At 45.8% G+C, this 15,091-nt stretch overlaps 1 protein-coding gene across 1 annotated transcript; it reads right to left on the minus strand.

Annotated features, from left to right (window-relative positions):
* Window positions 1-8,273: 8,273 nt before the first annotated feature.
* On the minus strand, window positions 8,274-14,782 carry FUT4 (fucosyltransferase 4). The gene has a single exon (XM_087868241.1). It carries the CDS (start codon window positions 14,244-14,246, stop codon window positions 13,035-13,037), a length of 1,212 nt encoding a protein of 403 aa, XP_087724367.1. The 5' UTR covers window positions 14,247-14,782; the 3' UTR covers window positions 8,274-13,034.
* Between the last annotated feature and the right edge of the window lie 309 nt (window positions 14,783-15,091).

A 15,091-nucleotide genomic window follows, 5' to 3' on the forward strand; every position in this document is an offset into this window, starting at 1 on the left:
ATGAAAAAGTATCCAGCTTAGATGGCCACATTGCAGGTTCGGTAAAGTTCACCTTCTCTTTGCTTCTTTTCTCCCTGAGGGAAACTATGCACTCTCCCTGTGAAAGGAATTTCTTTCCTACTTTATGGTACAAAACCTATTTTCTCTTTGGGCTCCTGCAAATATATATATATATATATAAAGACCTTACATTCCAACTCTTTAATCATGTTTCTCAAATGACTCAACAATTTTGGCAATTATGAAAGCAGATTACTGAAGTAAGACAAAATCATTCACTCTCGTGCATTACGACACACGAAAACTTGTATCTTGCTTACTTAGTTCAACTTGCTCACTGCTTCGAGTCTAGTCCGGGACTAGTATACTTATTAAATAAAGCAAGATATTACATCCATAATCCCAAAAGAATGCAAATGGAATTTCAAGCAGTTTGGCAGGGTTGCCAAAGCCGATGTCTAAATAATTGTGGTTTGTGATTTATGATATAAGCTACATGCTTAGGGAATTACTAGGCCATAAAGGACCTTGGTAAACCTGTAAAGAAGGAATAGAGTATGACTAATTTCCAAGAGTGCTCTATAATATTTTCAATCATTTTATTTGTTATGAAATAACAAAAAGAAGTTTAGAACTTTATTAGTCATTCTAGAGGACTGCTGGCAAATAAAATGCTTTCAAGTAGAATAAGACAGATGTAATGAGTAGAGTCATTCGTTCCTTTTTCCAAGAGGAGTTTATCTGTTAAGACTGGAGGAAAGACTAAATATAATATGGAAAAGTATAAAAAGAAAGAAACACGGATTTGTTATTGAAATGTTTAAAAATGTATCCGCATTACTAAGCATTGTTTGTTCAGATATGCATGAAGCATGATAAACAGAAGCTCATTTAAAAGTGTAACTCAGAAAATAGTGCAGGCAGTGTTTATGCCCTGAAAACTCAAAAACACGGCTAAGTGGAAATAAAGAATTCTGTAGTCAGTCTCACTGACTTGCTTTACAGAATAAGAATTAAGGAGCAAAGCTGCCTGTACTATATGAATTAATGATCTTAATATCATCTCAGTCCTTCTCAATGAATGAATAACAGGGCGTGCCTGGTTATTTGTATGGAGTTGTCTACTCCAGCCTTCCTAGGCGTCCTGCCCCAAACAGTAGTATCGACTTAAAGCCAAGAATGGTTCCAGGCAAAGCTGGCACAAGGGCTGAGTTTATCTCCTGGGTAAGGGTATCTTGAACCATTTTCTTTCCAGTATATCAAGAAAAAGGACAGTATTGTCAGACCTTTAAACACCACCACCAACAAAGAATGTAGGTAGTAACTAAGGCAACAATAAAATCATTTCTTGGGGCACCTGGGTGGCTCAGTCAGTTAAGCATCTGACTCTTGAGTTCAACTCAGGTCATGATCTCAGGATCATAAGATTGAGCCCCAAGTCAGACTCTGCACTGGGCATGGAGCTTGCTTAAAATTCCCTCTCTTCCTCTCCCTCTTCCCCTCCCCCACCCCACTTGCACGCTCTTGCTCTCTCTCTCAAAATAATAATAATAATAATTTCTTCTTATTTTTTAGGACATAAAAACCTGGGAGATTATGGTTAAGTGGCACAGTTCAAGGGACAAACTTAAATAACCCACCTCTTACCGTAAGATCCAGGAAATGAGCTCCTTAGTATTTACCCAAAAGAGTTGAACACTTATATCCATGCAAAAGCTGCATAAGGATGTTTATCGCAGCCTTGCTCATATTCATAATTGCCAAAACTCAGGAGGAATCAAGATGTCCTTTGGTAGGTGAATGGATAGAGAAACCATGGTATATCCAGACAATGGAATATTATTCAGAAATTGGCTCTCAAGCCATGAAAAGACGTGGAAGAATCTTAAATGCATATTACTAAGGGAAAGAAGCCAATCTGAAAAGCTAATACTGTATGATTCTGACCATATGATATTATAGAAAGCAAAACTATAGAGGCAGTAAAAAGATCAGTGGTTGCCAGGGGTTTGAGGGGTGAGAGGAGGAACAGATGAAACAGAGGATTTTTAAGGCAGTGAAACTACTCTGTATGAAACTATAATGGTGGATGCATATCATTACACATTTGTCCAAACTCATAAAATGTACACCACCAAAAGTGAGCCCTAATGTAAACTGCAGACTTTGGGGGATTATGATGAATCAGTGTAGGTTCATCAGTTGTAACAAATGTATCACTCTGGTGGGGGATATTGACAAGGAGGGAGACAATGCATGCTGGGGGAGGGGACAACTGGGAAATCTCTGTACTTTCCTGTCAATTTTGCTGTGAAACTAAAACTGCTCTAAAATATAAAGTCTAGGGATGCCTGGGTGGTTCAGTCGTTAAGTGTCTGCCTTCAGCTCAGGGCATGATCCCAGAGTCCTGGGATTGAGCCCCGCATCAGGCTCCTCCACTGGGAGCCTGCTTCTTCCTCTCCCACTCCCCCTGCCTGTGTTCTGTCTCTCGCTGCCTGTCTCTCTCTCTGTCAAATAAATAAATAAAATCTTTTTTTTAAATAAATAAATAAATAAAATAAAAAGTCTATTAAATACATACACACACACAGATAAAGAAAAAGAACTCGTATACAGAATATACAAAGATTTAATGGAATGCTATTCAGCAATAAAAAGGAACAACTTAAAATAAGAGGAAATCAGAGGAGACAAAGCATAAGAGACCCTTAATTCTAGGGATACCTGGGTGGCTCAGTTGGTTAAGCAACTGCTGTTGGCTCAGGTCACGATCCCAGGGTCCTGGGATCGAGCCCCACATTGGGTTCCCTGCTCTGCAGGGGAGCCTGCTTCTCCCTCTCCCTCTGCCTGCTGCTCCCCCCGCTTGTGCGCTCTCTCTCTCTGTCAAATAAAAAAAAAAAAAACTCCAAACTCTAAAAAAAAAAGAGAGAGAGAGAGAGAGAGAGACCTTAACTCTAGGAAACAAACTGAGAGCTGCTAGAGGAGTAGTGGGTGGGGGGGATGGCGTAAGCGGGTGATAGGCATTACGGAGGGCACGTGATGTAATGAGCACTGGGTGTTATATGCAACTGATGAGGCCCTGAACTCTACCTCTGAAACTAATAATATACTATATGTTAATTAATTGAATTTAAATAAAATAAGATTTTTTTTTAAAAAAAGGAACTACTGATACATGCAATAATATTGAAGTGTTAAATGCATTATGTTAAGCAAAAGAAGCCAGATTGAAAGGCTACCTAGTGTTCAGTTTCATTTATGATGTTTTAGAAAAAGCAAAATATAGCAATAGAAAACGGATCAGTGGTTGTCAAAACCGGGTGGTGGTGGGAGAAACTGTCCAAAGAGGCAGGAAGAAAATTTGGGGAATAATGGAACTTGACCACGAAACTTGCTTCCTGGATCCTGGAGGGGCATCCACAGTGCTGGGCCATCAGAACCACTGGAGTGGATTACTTTAACTAACTGCAGTTCTTTAGGCTTCAGACATGTAAATGCACACAGGGAGCTGAACAACTCCGATGGCTATCTGCTAAGAAATCTGTAAAATGAGGAAGCAGCTGCAAAGGCCATGGCTCCTCTTTGGCATTTATTCTGGGTAAACCAAACTGAAGCCTTTGATGGTGCCCCTCACTCTTTGAAACAATCCAAAATTCTTAGCTTCATTTATAAGGCTTTTCACCATCAGATCCTGATTTGCTCCCTAGAATGATCTCTTGCCCCTCTCCCAACCTTCCTGCCCAGCGCACCTTATCTCCGTCCAGAATGACACACCCCTCTTCTTTCCATTCACTCACAGCCGAAAGGGTCTTGTCCAGCTTGAACTGGGTAATCCACCACTGATGGCATAAACTTTCAATCAGCAATCCATGAGCATCAAGGCTATCCGCCAAAGTTATGGTACCATTTAAAAATCCAAAATTAAGAAATGGGGAGAAATATGCATCCATGACAAAATATTGTAAATTGGGGGATCTGGGAAAATCCAGAGCCATGGCTACAGTAAGTCGGGAGCTGAAATCAATGCTATCTTCAGCTACACGTTGCTTCAGAGCCAGCACTATTTCTTCATGTGGCCAGTATTCACCATCATTCCATCACTGAGAAAGCAGAGAACTAGAAAACTAGTGTCATGGTAAGGAACCTGGCCCCAGAGAGACCAGCCAAGAAGAGTAGTTGTGATTTCCAGCCTCTCCCGCCCCAGCCTGGCTCAGAAGATCTGGAATCTTCTCTCCTCTTACCAACCTCATTGCTCTAGGGACTGGACCCCATTTCCTGCCCTCCTATCATGGGACTGTGATCCTGCTTTAAACCACATGGACCGACCATCTGAAATAGTAAATTTGCTGTTACCCGTCTGGCACCTCGTCCTGTCCACCTGGAGACTCTGGTATTTAGTCCAGAAGATCACAACTGCTGTTAGCTTGATACCAGCCCTCACCATGAGGTCTCCAGGCTCTTGTAGATACCATGGTAAGGGGTGCTGGTGACCAACCAAAGGCATTGCCTCTAGTGAGTGAGTTTGCTGACCTTGTCTAACCCCTTCTCAGTCCTGGCTCCTACTTCTTTCCAAATGTCCAGACATGGAAGTCCCAGCGAGCTTCCCCGTAAGCCAGTGCTAAATATATGCCCCCATATTTCAAATTGAGAGTAGTTAAGATTGCCCAGATCAGTAGCTGAGGACTAATTAAACTCATGTACACGAGGACAGAGGGGCGTACGTCACAGTCACTGCAAGACTTAGACTTAACGAAAAGCAGGATACTATAATGAAAGAAAGATTTGGAACCAAATGGAGCCAGAATCCTGGCTCAGGTATTATCTGCATAATTGTACATGATGAACCAGCTTGATTCTCAGTCTTCTTATCTCTAAAATGGGGATAATGACTGCATCTGTTAGCTATTGCCGCACAGCAAATACCTCCAAACTCTAAAACAACAAACGTTATCTCACAGATTCTGTGGGTCAGGAATGCAGGCGTGGTGCTCCTAGGGGCCTCTGACCTACGGTCTCTCCTGACGTTGCCGTTAAGATGCTAGCCGGGCCTGGGGACTCATCTGAAGGCTCCACTTGGGGAGAATTGCTTCCAAGCTCACTCATCTGGTTGGCAGCACTTAGTTCCTCTTGAGCTGATGGACTGAGAGCAACTCACCGGAGTTGTCCAGAAGGCCTTCTTCAGTCTCTTGCCACAAGGCAGCTCCCATCACGTCAGCTGGCTTCTCTCAGAGCTGGCAAGCCAGAAAGCAAGAAAGGGCTCCCAAGACAGAAAACCAAACTTTTAATAACCTAATTTCAAAGTTTCAGCCTTGCTCTTTGCCATATTCTATTCATTAGAAATGAGTCCCTGAAGGGGTGCCTGGATGGCTCAGTCCATAGGGCATCCAACTCTTGACTTCAGCTCAGGTCATGATCTCAGGGTTGTAGGTTCGCCCACCCCCCCTTGGGGAGTCTGCTTGTCCCTCTGCCTCTGACCCCCCCTCTGCTCCTCCTCTCTCAAATAAATGGTTAGATAAAATCTTAAAAAAAAAAAAAAAAAAAAAGAATTGAGTCCATAAATCCAAACGACACTCAAAGGGAGATAGTTACACGAGGGCTTAGACTCCAGGGGGTAGAGACAGATGGGTGTCGTCTTAGAGGCTGCCTACCACAATGCCTTCAATGCAAAGGGGAAAATATATGGAAAGTATGCTGTGGGTTTTTGTGTGTGTTTTTTTTAAGATTATTTATTTATTTATTTGACAGAGATAGAGACAGCCAGCGAGAGAGGGAACACAAGCAGGGGGAGTGGGAGAGGAAGAAGCAGGCTCCCAGCAGAGGAGCCCGATGTGGGGCTCGATCCCAGGACCTTGGGATCATGCCCTGAGCCAAAGGCAGATGCTTAACGACTGAGCCACCCAGGCGCCCTGCACCCTGTGTTTAGTAGAAGTCTAATAAGTAATAAATATTAGTGAACTTCTGGCAAACAATTCCTGTTTAAGAGCCACAAATTTGTACCTCTCAAAAAAGGAACCTTGTTAAATTATTAGATAAGATTCATTTTTATCTAAAGACTTGATCACTAAGATACTTGTGCTTAATTGTATCTCAGACTAAGTTTCAGGTAGAGGAACAGAGATTTCTGAAATGTTTACCTAACCTTAGGAGAATGAGAAAAATCATAATGCAGGTGTTCTTAGTTGCTAGGAGAGCAAAATCCCTATAGAGATTAGTCATTTTGAAGATGATACTTCACAACGACATTTAGTTTTAACTGTATATTAGTGAAAATAATCAGGTAGGTAATTGTTGAGACCAGAGGCTGTAGCACTTGCATTTTTGGGAAAGAACATCGAAAAGACTTAGTTTGTGATCTCACAAGAAATGTTCATTAATGGGGCACCTGGGTGGCTCAGTCAGTTAATAGTCTAACTCTTCATTTTGGCTCAGGTCATGATCTCAGGGTTGTGAGATGGAGCCTTGAGTCGGGCTCTGCGCTCAGTGTGGAGTCTCCTTGAGATTCTCTCTCTCCCTTTCCCTCTGTCCCTCCCCCTGCTTGTGCTTTCTCAAAATAAATAAATAAAATCTTTTTTTTTTTTAAAGAAATGTTCATTAAGTGTTGTTGAAAAGTCCATTTTTCTCCCCTCTTAAAAATAACTCAGATTAAAATGTTTGGCACTCATGGTCTAACAGGACAATGTTTTTTTAGTATATTTAGATAAAATTCAGTAATTTTTAAAAACATGAATTAGAGGGGCACCTGGGTGGCTCAGTTGGTTGGACATTCGAGTCTTGATTTTGGCGCAGCTCATGATCCCACAGTCTTGGGATCGAGCCTCATGTCGGGGAAGAGAGTCTGCTTAAGGATTCTCTCTCTCTCTCCTTCTGCCCCTCCCCCTACTCACACACACACTCTCTCTAAAATAAATAAATAAATCTTTAAAAAAAAAACATGAATTCAAAGATCTCAAAACTCCAATCCTTTACAACTTATTGAAATAGTTTTATCATAGGTTTCCTCATGAAACTAATAAGTCTATCCAATGTACTGAGTCTTATTTTCCTCTGACTCTTTTTCAAAGGAGTCATTTGGTGATTATGGCTAATAAAAAAATAATAAATCTCTCTACAAGTAGATGCTGAGTACACTTGAAGTATGCCAACTGGGTATTTAAAAAACTAAAACAAAAACAAAAAAACAACCAAAACCAAACACCAAACAAACAAAAACCTGCAAAAAATGTCAGTTTTGTGAGATAAAAAAGAAGCATTCACAAGAGTTCAAGAATCTCTTGTGATGAATCAGGGGACAGTTTTCCATATCTGCTGAAATGTTAGTGCACTCCTTGTCAAGGTCCTGACTTCCCTGTCAGTGAGTTCAGACTTCTTGATTCCACTTCCCATGTGCCAACAGATGCTGTATTTCAAGCTGAAACAAAGCTTTCCTTTCAGAACAGTGCACCGAATGGAGGGTTTACTCTATTTCCTCATTCTCTGCGCATCTGTTTCTCCTTGGTCCTGTCTCTTTCATGTCAGTTAGCCCTTATCTTCCACCTCCTTCTTTTCTATCTGCTCTTCTCACTTTCTCTTCAAACACTTCTTACTCGTTTACTCCAATGTCTTTGCTTTTTCCTTTTTTCTCTGCACTCCTCACGTATGCTCACCAGCTGTCCTACTTTCTGGTGCACGCTCCTTTTCACTCATTTGTTAGTCACTATTGACTACTCACCATTGAATCCTCTTTCCTTGTCACTCTTGGTCCTACTCTCAGCCAGCCATCATCGGTTTTCACAATCTGTCCTGAAATGTGTGTGTGTGTGTGTGTGTGTGTGTGTGTGTGTGTGTGTGTGCTGAAGAAAGGAAAGTGGAGAAAATATTCAATGTTTTTCCCTTTCCAATAATTTGAGCATCAGCTGTTAAGAAGGATGCCTCTGCCCACCATCCTGTTCCCAGCCTTTATTCCACCTCTGCTAAAATGGCATTATTTAGTTTACTGAACGGGAGGTGAAGACGGCACGTACAGTATGTTGGAGCACTTAGTAAAATAAATTGGAATGAGAGAAAGGAAAGACAAGCCACCAGATTCAAGTGAAGAAGCCGGCAAGAAATATAAGAGGACGAGCTGAATTAGACCTGGTGCAACTCAGAAGAGACAAAACCATCACCGTTTAGTTACCAGTTCAGAACCGATGAACCTACAGAAATCCCTCAAGCAAGAAACACCCCATGTGTCATGGCTGCACACGTTAGTGCCTGGAGGATATGCATTATAAATGAGGAGTCGCTTTCCATCTTAACACTTTAATCATTTTATCAAAATAATCTGAACATGCATACATAAATACTTGATTTGTTATAGGAATGGGTAGCATGAAAGTCCCTGAGATACGTCCAAAAAAGGACTCGCAATGTGTTCAATGCAATTATTCACCATACTAATTACCAAGACCTTGGCTCCCTTCCCTCATATCTAAGGCATGTGACACTTTAATATGTGTGTATGTGTGTATATATATCTATCTCAAAATCTCCCTCTCTGCTGCCTGGTTTGCTGCCGGTTTACTACTGCTGGGTAGGAAGTCATTTCCAGACTGTAAGGAAGGCACATGAGGAGATGAATTAGTTCTCAAGCCCTGGGGTACCAGTCGGCAGAATGACGGCAAGTGAAACTAGAAGTTCCCAAAAAAGGACTTTGTCCAACCCCCTCATTTTGCAGTTCAAGTGACAGAGATTCAAAGGGGTTGTGACTTGTGACAAGCACAGCTGATTCTGCCGTTACGACCGTAACTTCAGGCAAGTCTGGACTCCTTCCTCTGTAAAATGGACTGGTGATAATCACAGCTGACTTCTTCCAGATGCTTCCTATGTGCCAGACACTGTACTGAGTACTTGAAGTGTCTGATCTCATTCTCCCAACACCTCCATAAACTACAGATGATTCCCTTCAGTTAGGGACGGGAGTATCAAACACAGAAGGCTTAGATGACGTACCCAAGATAAGACAATTAGGGAGTGTTGCAGAGCTGATCTGGGAACCCAGGAGCATCTGCCTCCAAAATTCTTTAATTCCAATTCTTAAATCCCTTCTAAGAAATACCCATCAGGTAGGTCCTCAAATTCCTTCTATGTCTAAAGTCTAGCATGGCGTTGCCAAATCCAGGCACTCCGTCCGTTTATGTATTGCCAGTGGCTGCTTTTGTGCTGCACCAACAGAGCTTGGCGGCAGCAGAGACTGGACGGCCTGCAAAGCCTGAAATATTTACTCTGGCGCGTTACCTAGAGTTTGCTCATCCTGTTCTAGAACTTTGAAAATTTAGAGTATACTGTAACTGTGTAGCACTTTACCATGTACAAAGCACTTTGGGACACATAATCACATTTAATCCGTATTTTGCAGGGGCATTCATGCATTATAAAGGAGGAAGCTAAAGCTCAGAGAGTTTCAGTAACATGCCTCATCAGGACCACAGGGGCAGAAAGTGGCTGAACCACATACCCGGGTTCTGACTCCAAATTGCAAGCTCTTTCCATGAAGCCACCCTGTCTCCTCTAACTTACTGCCAGGGAACGGCTTAGAAACCGGAAAAGAGTGTGATTACTGAAAGCAAGTCAGACTGTCTGCCTGATCCCAGGATCATTCCAGGTGTGCTCATGTCATTAGAGTCATCGAGTGCAATATGAAATTTGAGGGCGCCTGGGTGGCTCAGTCGGTTAAGTGGCTGCCTTCAGCTCAGGTCATGATCCCAGGGTCCTGGGATCGAGTTCCGTATCCGGCTCCCTGCTCAGCAGGGAGCCTGCTTCTCCCTCTGCCTGCTGCTCCCCCTGCTTGTACTCTCTCTCTCTCTGTGTCAAATAAATAGATAAATCTTCAAAAATATGAAATTTGTAATAAATTTGAAAGAAAAGTTTATGCCTTAAAGGGAGGGCATGACAATCATAGAAAAGACATTTTTAAATATATAGGATGCATGTATATGCATTCTTATATGAATGGATATGACTTTTCACCTACTCAATTTAGAATATGAAAAATAACATAAAAGGAGCAATTGCTATATTTCTCTTACTCTCTGACGAGATCAGCCTAAAAAACATCCTGTTTGTTCTTTACCCAAAATTTGCACATAAAAATGCAAGTTTACCTTCCTTATGCTAAATATTTAATAAATGTAGTTAGTTTTAAATGGACTTACCACTAAGAAGAGAATCAGTAAAATAATAGTTACTCATGTAACTATATAACTTTAATAACCTTTTTTTTCAAAGAAAGCACAGGTGCTTCCTCCTAGTCTGCAAGTTCAAGTTCAATCTAAATAACAATGGTGATTCTTGAAATAATATAGTTTAGCTTTAGGGATATATTTGAAATACACAATATGAGGTTCCTTTTTATTTCAGATATAACCTGTTGAGATTTAATTTTAGACATACAAATGGATAGACACCCTGAAATCACTGCAAAAAAAAGAAGGAAAAAATTTCTCTTTTGCCTCTGACTGCTATATGTTGAGCACCTTTATTTATTTTACTTCCCCAAATGCTTACAATGAGCTGTGAAGTACTGTCCTCCTCCATTTTTCAGATAAGGAATCTGAGGCTCAAGGTTATTACTAATTTGCAGAGGTCACACAGCTGGAATCAAATCTAAGCCAGATAACCTCCAAAATCCACTCTCCCCCAACCCCATGTAGATTCCCAATAACACCAAGATCATTGGCCAATACCTCATAAATACTCATTTTAAAGAATAGAATTTTTCCGAGCACCTGCATGGCTCAGTGAGTTAAGCATCTGACCAGCTCAGGTCATGATCTGAGTCAGCTTCTCCCCCTCTGCCTGCCCCGCCTCTCCCTCCCCCCTCGTGTTCACTCACTCTCTCTCTCTCAAATAAATAAATAAAATCTTTTAAAAAAGAATAGAATTTTAACTTTTTCTTTATTGGCTGGCTGATACTTTGTAATTTCACCCACACCATAATATTTAAATAAGGGAATTTTATCCATGGGCTTTAATTTCTCCTTTTAAGGAAAAAAAGAATTGAAGTACTTGGATTTTAGTGAGCTTTTCAAGTGATTCTGCAACAAATGTGCAGAGACAAAACTTACTTTATGATTCAGCTAATTATCCTAATCAAGTGCACAATTACTGTTTACAGCAGAACTTCATATAAACCTAATTAATCTTGGACCACACCCGCAATAATCAGTCACTGAGGCTCATTATAATAAATCGAGGATTTCTTTATATTTTATCTATATTAGAGGATGGGTGTTAGCTGAACCTATAATCATTTCACATTCTATGTAAACCAACTATCATGCTCTATGCCTTAAACTTATAGTGATATGTGCTAATTATTTCTCAATAAAACTGGAAAAATAATAATACATCGAGGAGAAAAAGAAACCAATGTTCGAGGCTGTAAATCAACTGGCTTTCTAATAATTGACCTACGGCCTGTATTACATTAAAGAATGTCACTTTAAACAAATAGGTTCTGCCAATTGATTTATCAAAGTTAATCATTTACTTGTTGGCAGTGGCAGATTCGAGGAGCCTTAAAGGAAAGGACCTTCCTTGCCTTACACATTTTTGTGTCTTTCCTGGCGCCTGAAGCCCAATGTTTGGCACAGAGAAGGCATGCAGTGACACCTACTAAGCTATTCATTCAACAACTTTTCAAGGCAATGCATATATTTTCAAAGGTGGCCCCATGACACAGTCTCAAGATCACTAGGAATGTGAGGATGTACTATACTCCCATGCAGACCAGGAGGGGAACCTGCTGGCCCCAAGGAAAGGTGCAGATTTAGATTTTAACAAAAGCCAAAGCTCACTGCAGGGACTAATTTAGTTTCATTTCCTAGCAATTAAACATTTTACTAAAAACTGACCGGGCCAGTGGGGGGGGGGGGGGGGGACCTGGCACTAACGGACACCATGAAACTCTTTTCCTTTTCCATGATTCCGGAACGTGGTACGATCTCTTTCATTGTTCTGCAGACAGGTAATGCCAGGACCCGTGGAGGACTGACATTCCTGCTGAAATTTTGGGTCCAGTAAAAAAGATAAGAACAAATAATTTTGTGGAAAGTGACACTGTGGCTTCCTTCTCCTCTGTTTGTAAACACAGGCTGGTTTTCTGGAAAATGGGAAGAAGGTTGCTTCTGCTTTATTTTCACATCTGTATTTTTAATACGCTTTTTAAAAATTTTATGTTCTAGAAGAGCATAGACACAGAGGAAATAAGTTAGATGATTATTCACATTGCAAAGGGATTCTCCATAGGGTTGCATTAAATACTGAACTCTCCTAAAGCAGTGAATTTGGGACTTGATTTAAAAGCAGCTTTTCAAAAATATATCTGTATAAAAGTGAGGTATAACTATAGATTCATCTTAACTCTTCTTCAGTCTAGCACCCTCTTTGCATTCATCGGGCAGGGGATCAAAAAGGACTTGTTAAGGAACAGTCAACGGATTCTTGAACCACCCGCCTCATCTTTCTTAGGAGATGAGGCTTTTCGAATTCAACCAACAAAGAGAAAGACCCACTTGTGGCCCTAGTCCTATCACTGTTCCACAACAAGTCTCCTTCTAAAACCAGGGGCTTGCTGCACATGGGCCCCTGAAACCGGAGTCAAGGAGCAGTGTGTGTGGATTTGGATTCAGCACAGGCCACACATATGGCCTGTGGCGGATGAGGAAAGTCAGAGCAACTGACTCAAAGGCTTCTGGTAGATAGGCTGTTTCTTCCCCACTGCGCTGGTTACAAGGTGAGGAAGGGCTCCCTTTTCTACAGGTGAACACTGATGCCCATCTATGGCAGAGCGAGCCCGACTGCTATTTGTGCAAAAAACCCATGAGAACCAGGAGTCCTTCCCACCCAGTCTTTGTGCTGAATAATATTGATTGGTAAATCACCATTTCCCCATAGAGTACAAAGGGGGGGTTGGAAAACTCCGTCCCATGATTCAGGAGTCAAGGAGATGCACAGCTGAGGCTCAAAAAGCCAACGGTTTGACCTCCCTGGGGTGCACTCAGGGGCGAGTGTCTTCACCGCTCGAACCAGCGAGCCAAGTTGCGTATGCTCTTGGGCCGGTCCCCAGCGGTCTGCACAGCCTGGCAGACGCGGCACCAGGGCTCGTCCCAGAAGGAGGTGATGTGCACGGCGTAGCTCCTGCGCCAGTTGAAGTAGCGACGGTAGACTGCTGGGTTTCGGTCGAGGAAGAGCAGGTAGGCAGCCAGGGAGGAGGCACTAGGGAAGTCATCCACGTGGATGAAGGCACCGCGGGGCACGAAGCGCTCGTAATTGGCACGGTCGGGGCCCAGCACCACCGGCACGGTCCCGGCCAGCAACGCGTTGCGCCAGAGCTTCTCGGTGATATAATCCAGGTGCTGCGAGTTCTCAAAGGCCAGGTAGAACTTGTAGCGGGCCACTGTGTGCAGGAGCCCGACGTCCGGCAGCGGCCGCCCGGGCCCGCTCCTGCCGAACACGTCCACGGCCACGTGCTGGCTCAGCTGGTGGTAATAGCGGACCCGGGCCTGGCGCTCATCCCAGTTGCTCACCACCCAGGCCACCAGCCCCCGTTTCCGGGCGAGCGGCGGCGCCGGGCCCCGCGGCTGGTCGCTGGGGTGGGTCCTGGGGTAGAGGTAGCCGTAAGGCACGAAGACGTCCGAGTCGGCCCGGTAGGACAGGGTCCAGTTGAAGAGGTTACCCGCCAGGCTGCGCAAGCCCGGGGAGTGGGAGGGCGACTCGAAGTTCATCCACACCCAGCGCTGGCCCGGGGGCCTGAGGCCCGAGGTGGCCCGGGCTTCGGCGGCCCCCGCCGCCACCTCCTCGTCGTCCAACACCCGCAACTCGAGCTCCTCGGGCCCGCGCACCTGGACGCCCCAGGGCGGGGGCCAGTCGGGGAGGCCCTTCACGAGGTCCCGATGGTGGAAGAGCACGGCCTGGGCCTCCGCATAGGCCGCGCGGTCGGTGAGCAGGCGGCAGCCGCTGATGTTGAAGCGCCGACCGCAGTCCGGGGGCCGCCTCGCGCCGCTGTCGCGCCCGGCGAAGGGCTCCCACCACAGCAGCACGCCCACCGGCCGCGGCGGGGCGGAGGACGCCCAGGGCAGCGGCGGCAGCTGCCTCCAGCAGAAGTAGGCGGCCAGGGCGGTGCACAGCAGGCCGGCAGCCGCCAGCGCCGAGGCGCTTCGCGGAAGCCCCCCGCTTCGGCGCCGCCCGAAGCGCCTGCCGCCCGCCCGGCCCCACGGCGCCCCCATGGCGCGCGCAGGCACCGCCGCCGCCTCTCGCCGCGCGTCCACAGGCGTGGAGCCGCGGAGCCCGCTCTCATGCTGCCGCTGCGGCTCCTGCCGTCGTTGCCGCTCGCCGCCGGCCCTGGAGCGGGAGAGGGCGGTTCCGGAATCCCAAGGCTCGCGGATCAGGCTCTCCTCCCCGCGAGTCCCCACAGGGCGCGCCGCCAGGGCGAGGTGAGCGGGCCGGGCAGCCCGGCCCGGCGCCGCCCCGTCCCTCCCCTCCACTGTGCCCCCAGCCCGACCCGCGCGGCCGCCCCGGGCGTTTCCTGCCGCGCCTCCGCCCGCCCCCAGCCGGTCCAGGGCTCCCGGGCTCCCGGCCGCGCGGCCCACGCCCCTCACCCGCTCCTCCGGATCCCGCCTCAGGGGGTCCCGGGCCCTTCTGCGCGCGCCCGGCGCCCTGGCCTCGAGCCCGGGCCTGCCCGCGGCTCCCCAGCACCCCCAAGCTGCGCCCCGGCGTTCAGTCGCGGTGGCCTGCACCCACGCCTTGCAGGGGGAGGACCCGGTTCATCGCTGGGCGCGAGCGGAGGGCCCTGGAGTAGGCGCGGGCTCCCAGGGAAGGAGGACCGGGGGTGCTGAGTCCCCGGGGGGTGGGGGGGACGGAAGATCGGTCCTCTTCCTTCCTTACCGCCCTGCTGTGGCCAGCGACGCCTGCCGGAGGGAGGGAGCCCAAGAGGCCGCGGGAACGTGCGGGCTGAGGCTCGGCCACGGCGTCGGTGACTGTGACCTCGTGACCTGCCGGGACAGGCCAGTGGCTCGACCCACAGAGAGGTCGTGCATTTTGTGAAACCAAGTTTCCAGGGTGGATAGTTAAA

Source organism: Ursus americanus, chromosome 16 (genome assembly GCF_024610735.1).
Source record: "Ursus americanus isolate L20-20 chromosome 16, mUrsAme1.1.p, whole genome shotgun sequence".
NCBI classification, from domain to species: Eukaryota; Metazoa; Chordata; class Mammalia; order Carnivora; family Ursidae; genus Ursus; species Ursus americanus.

Bases quoted from the DNA above. Each gene is read 5' to 3' on its own strand.
- FUT4 (XM_087868241.1), bottom strand. From the start codon at position 14,246: ATGGGGGCGCCGTGGGGCCGGGCGGGCGGCAGGCGCTTCGGGCGGCGC.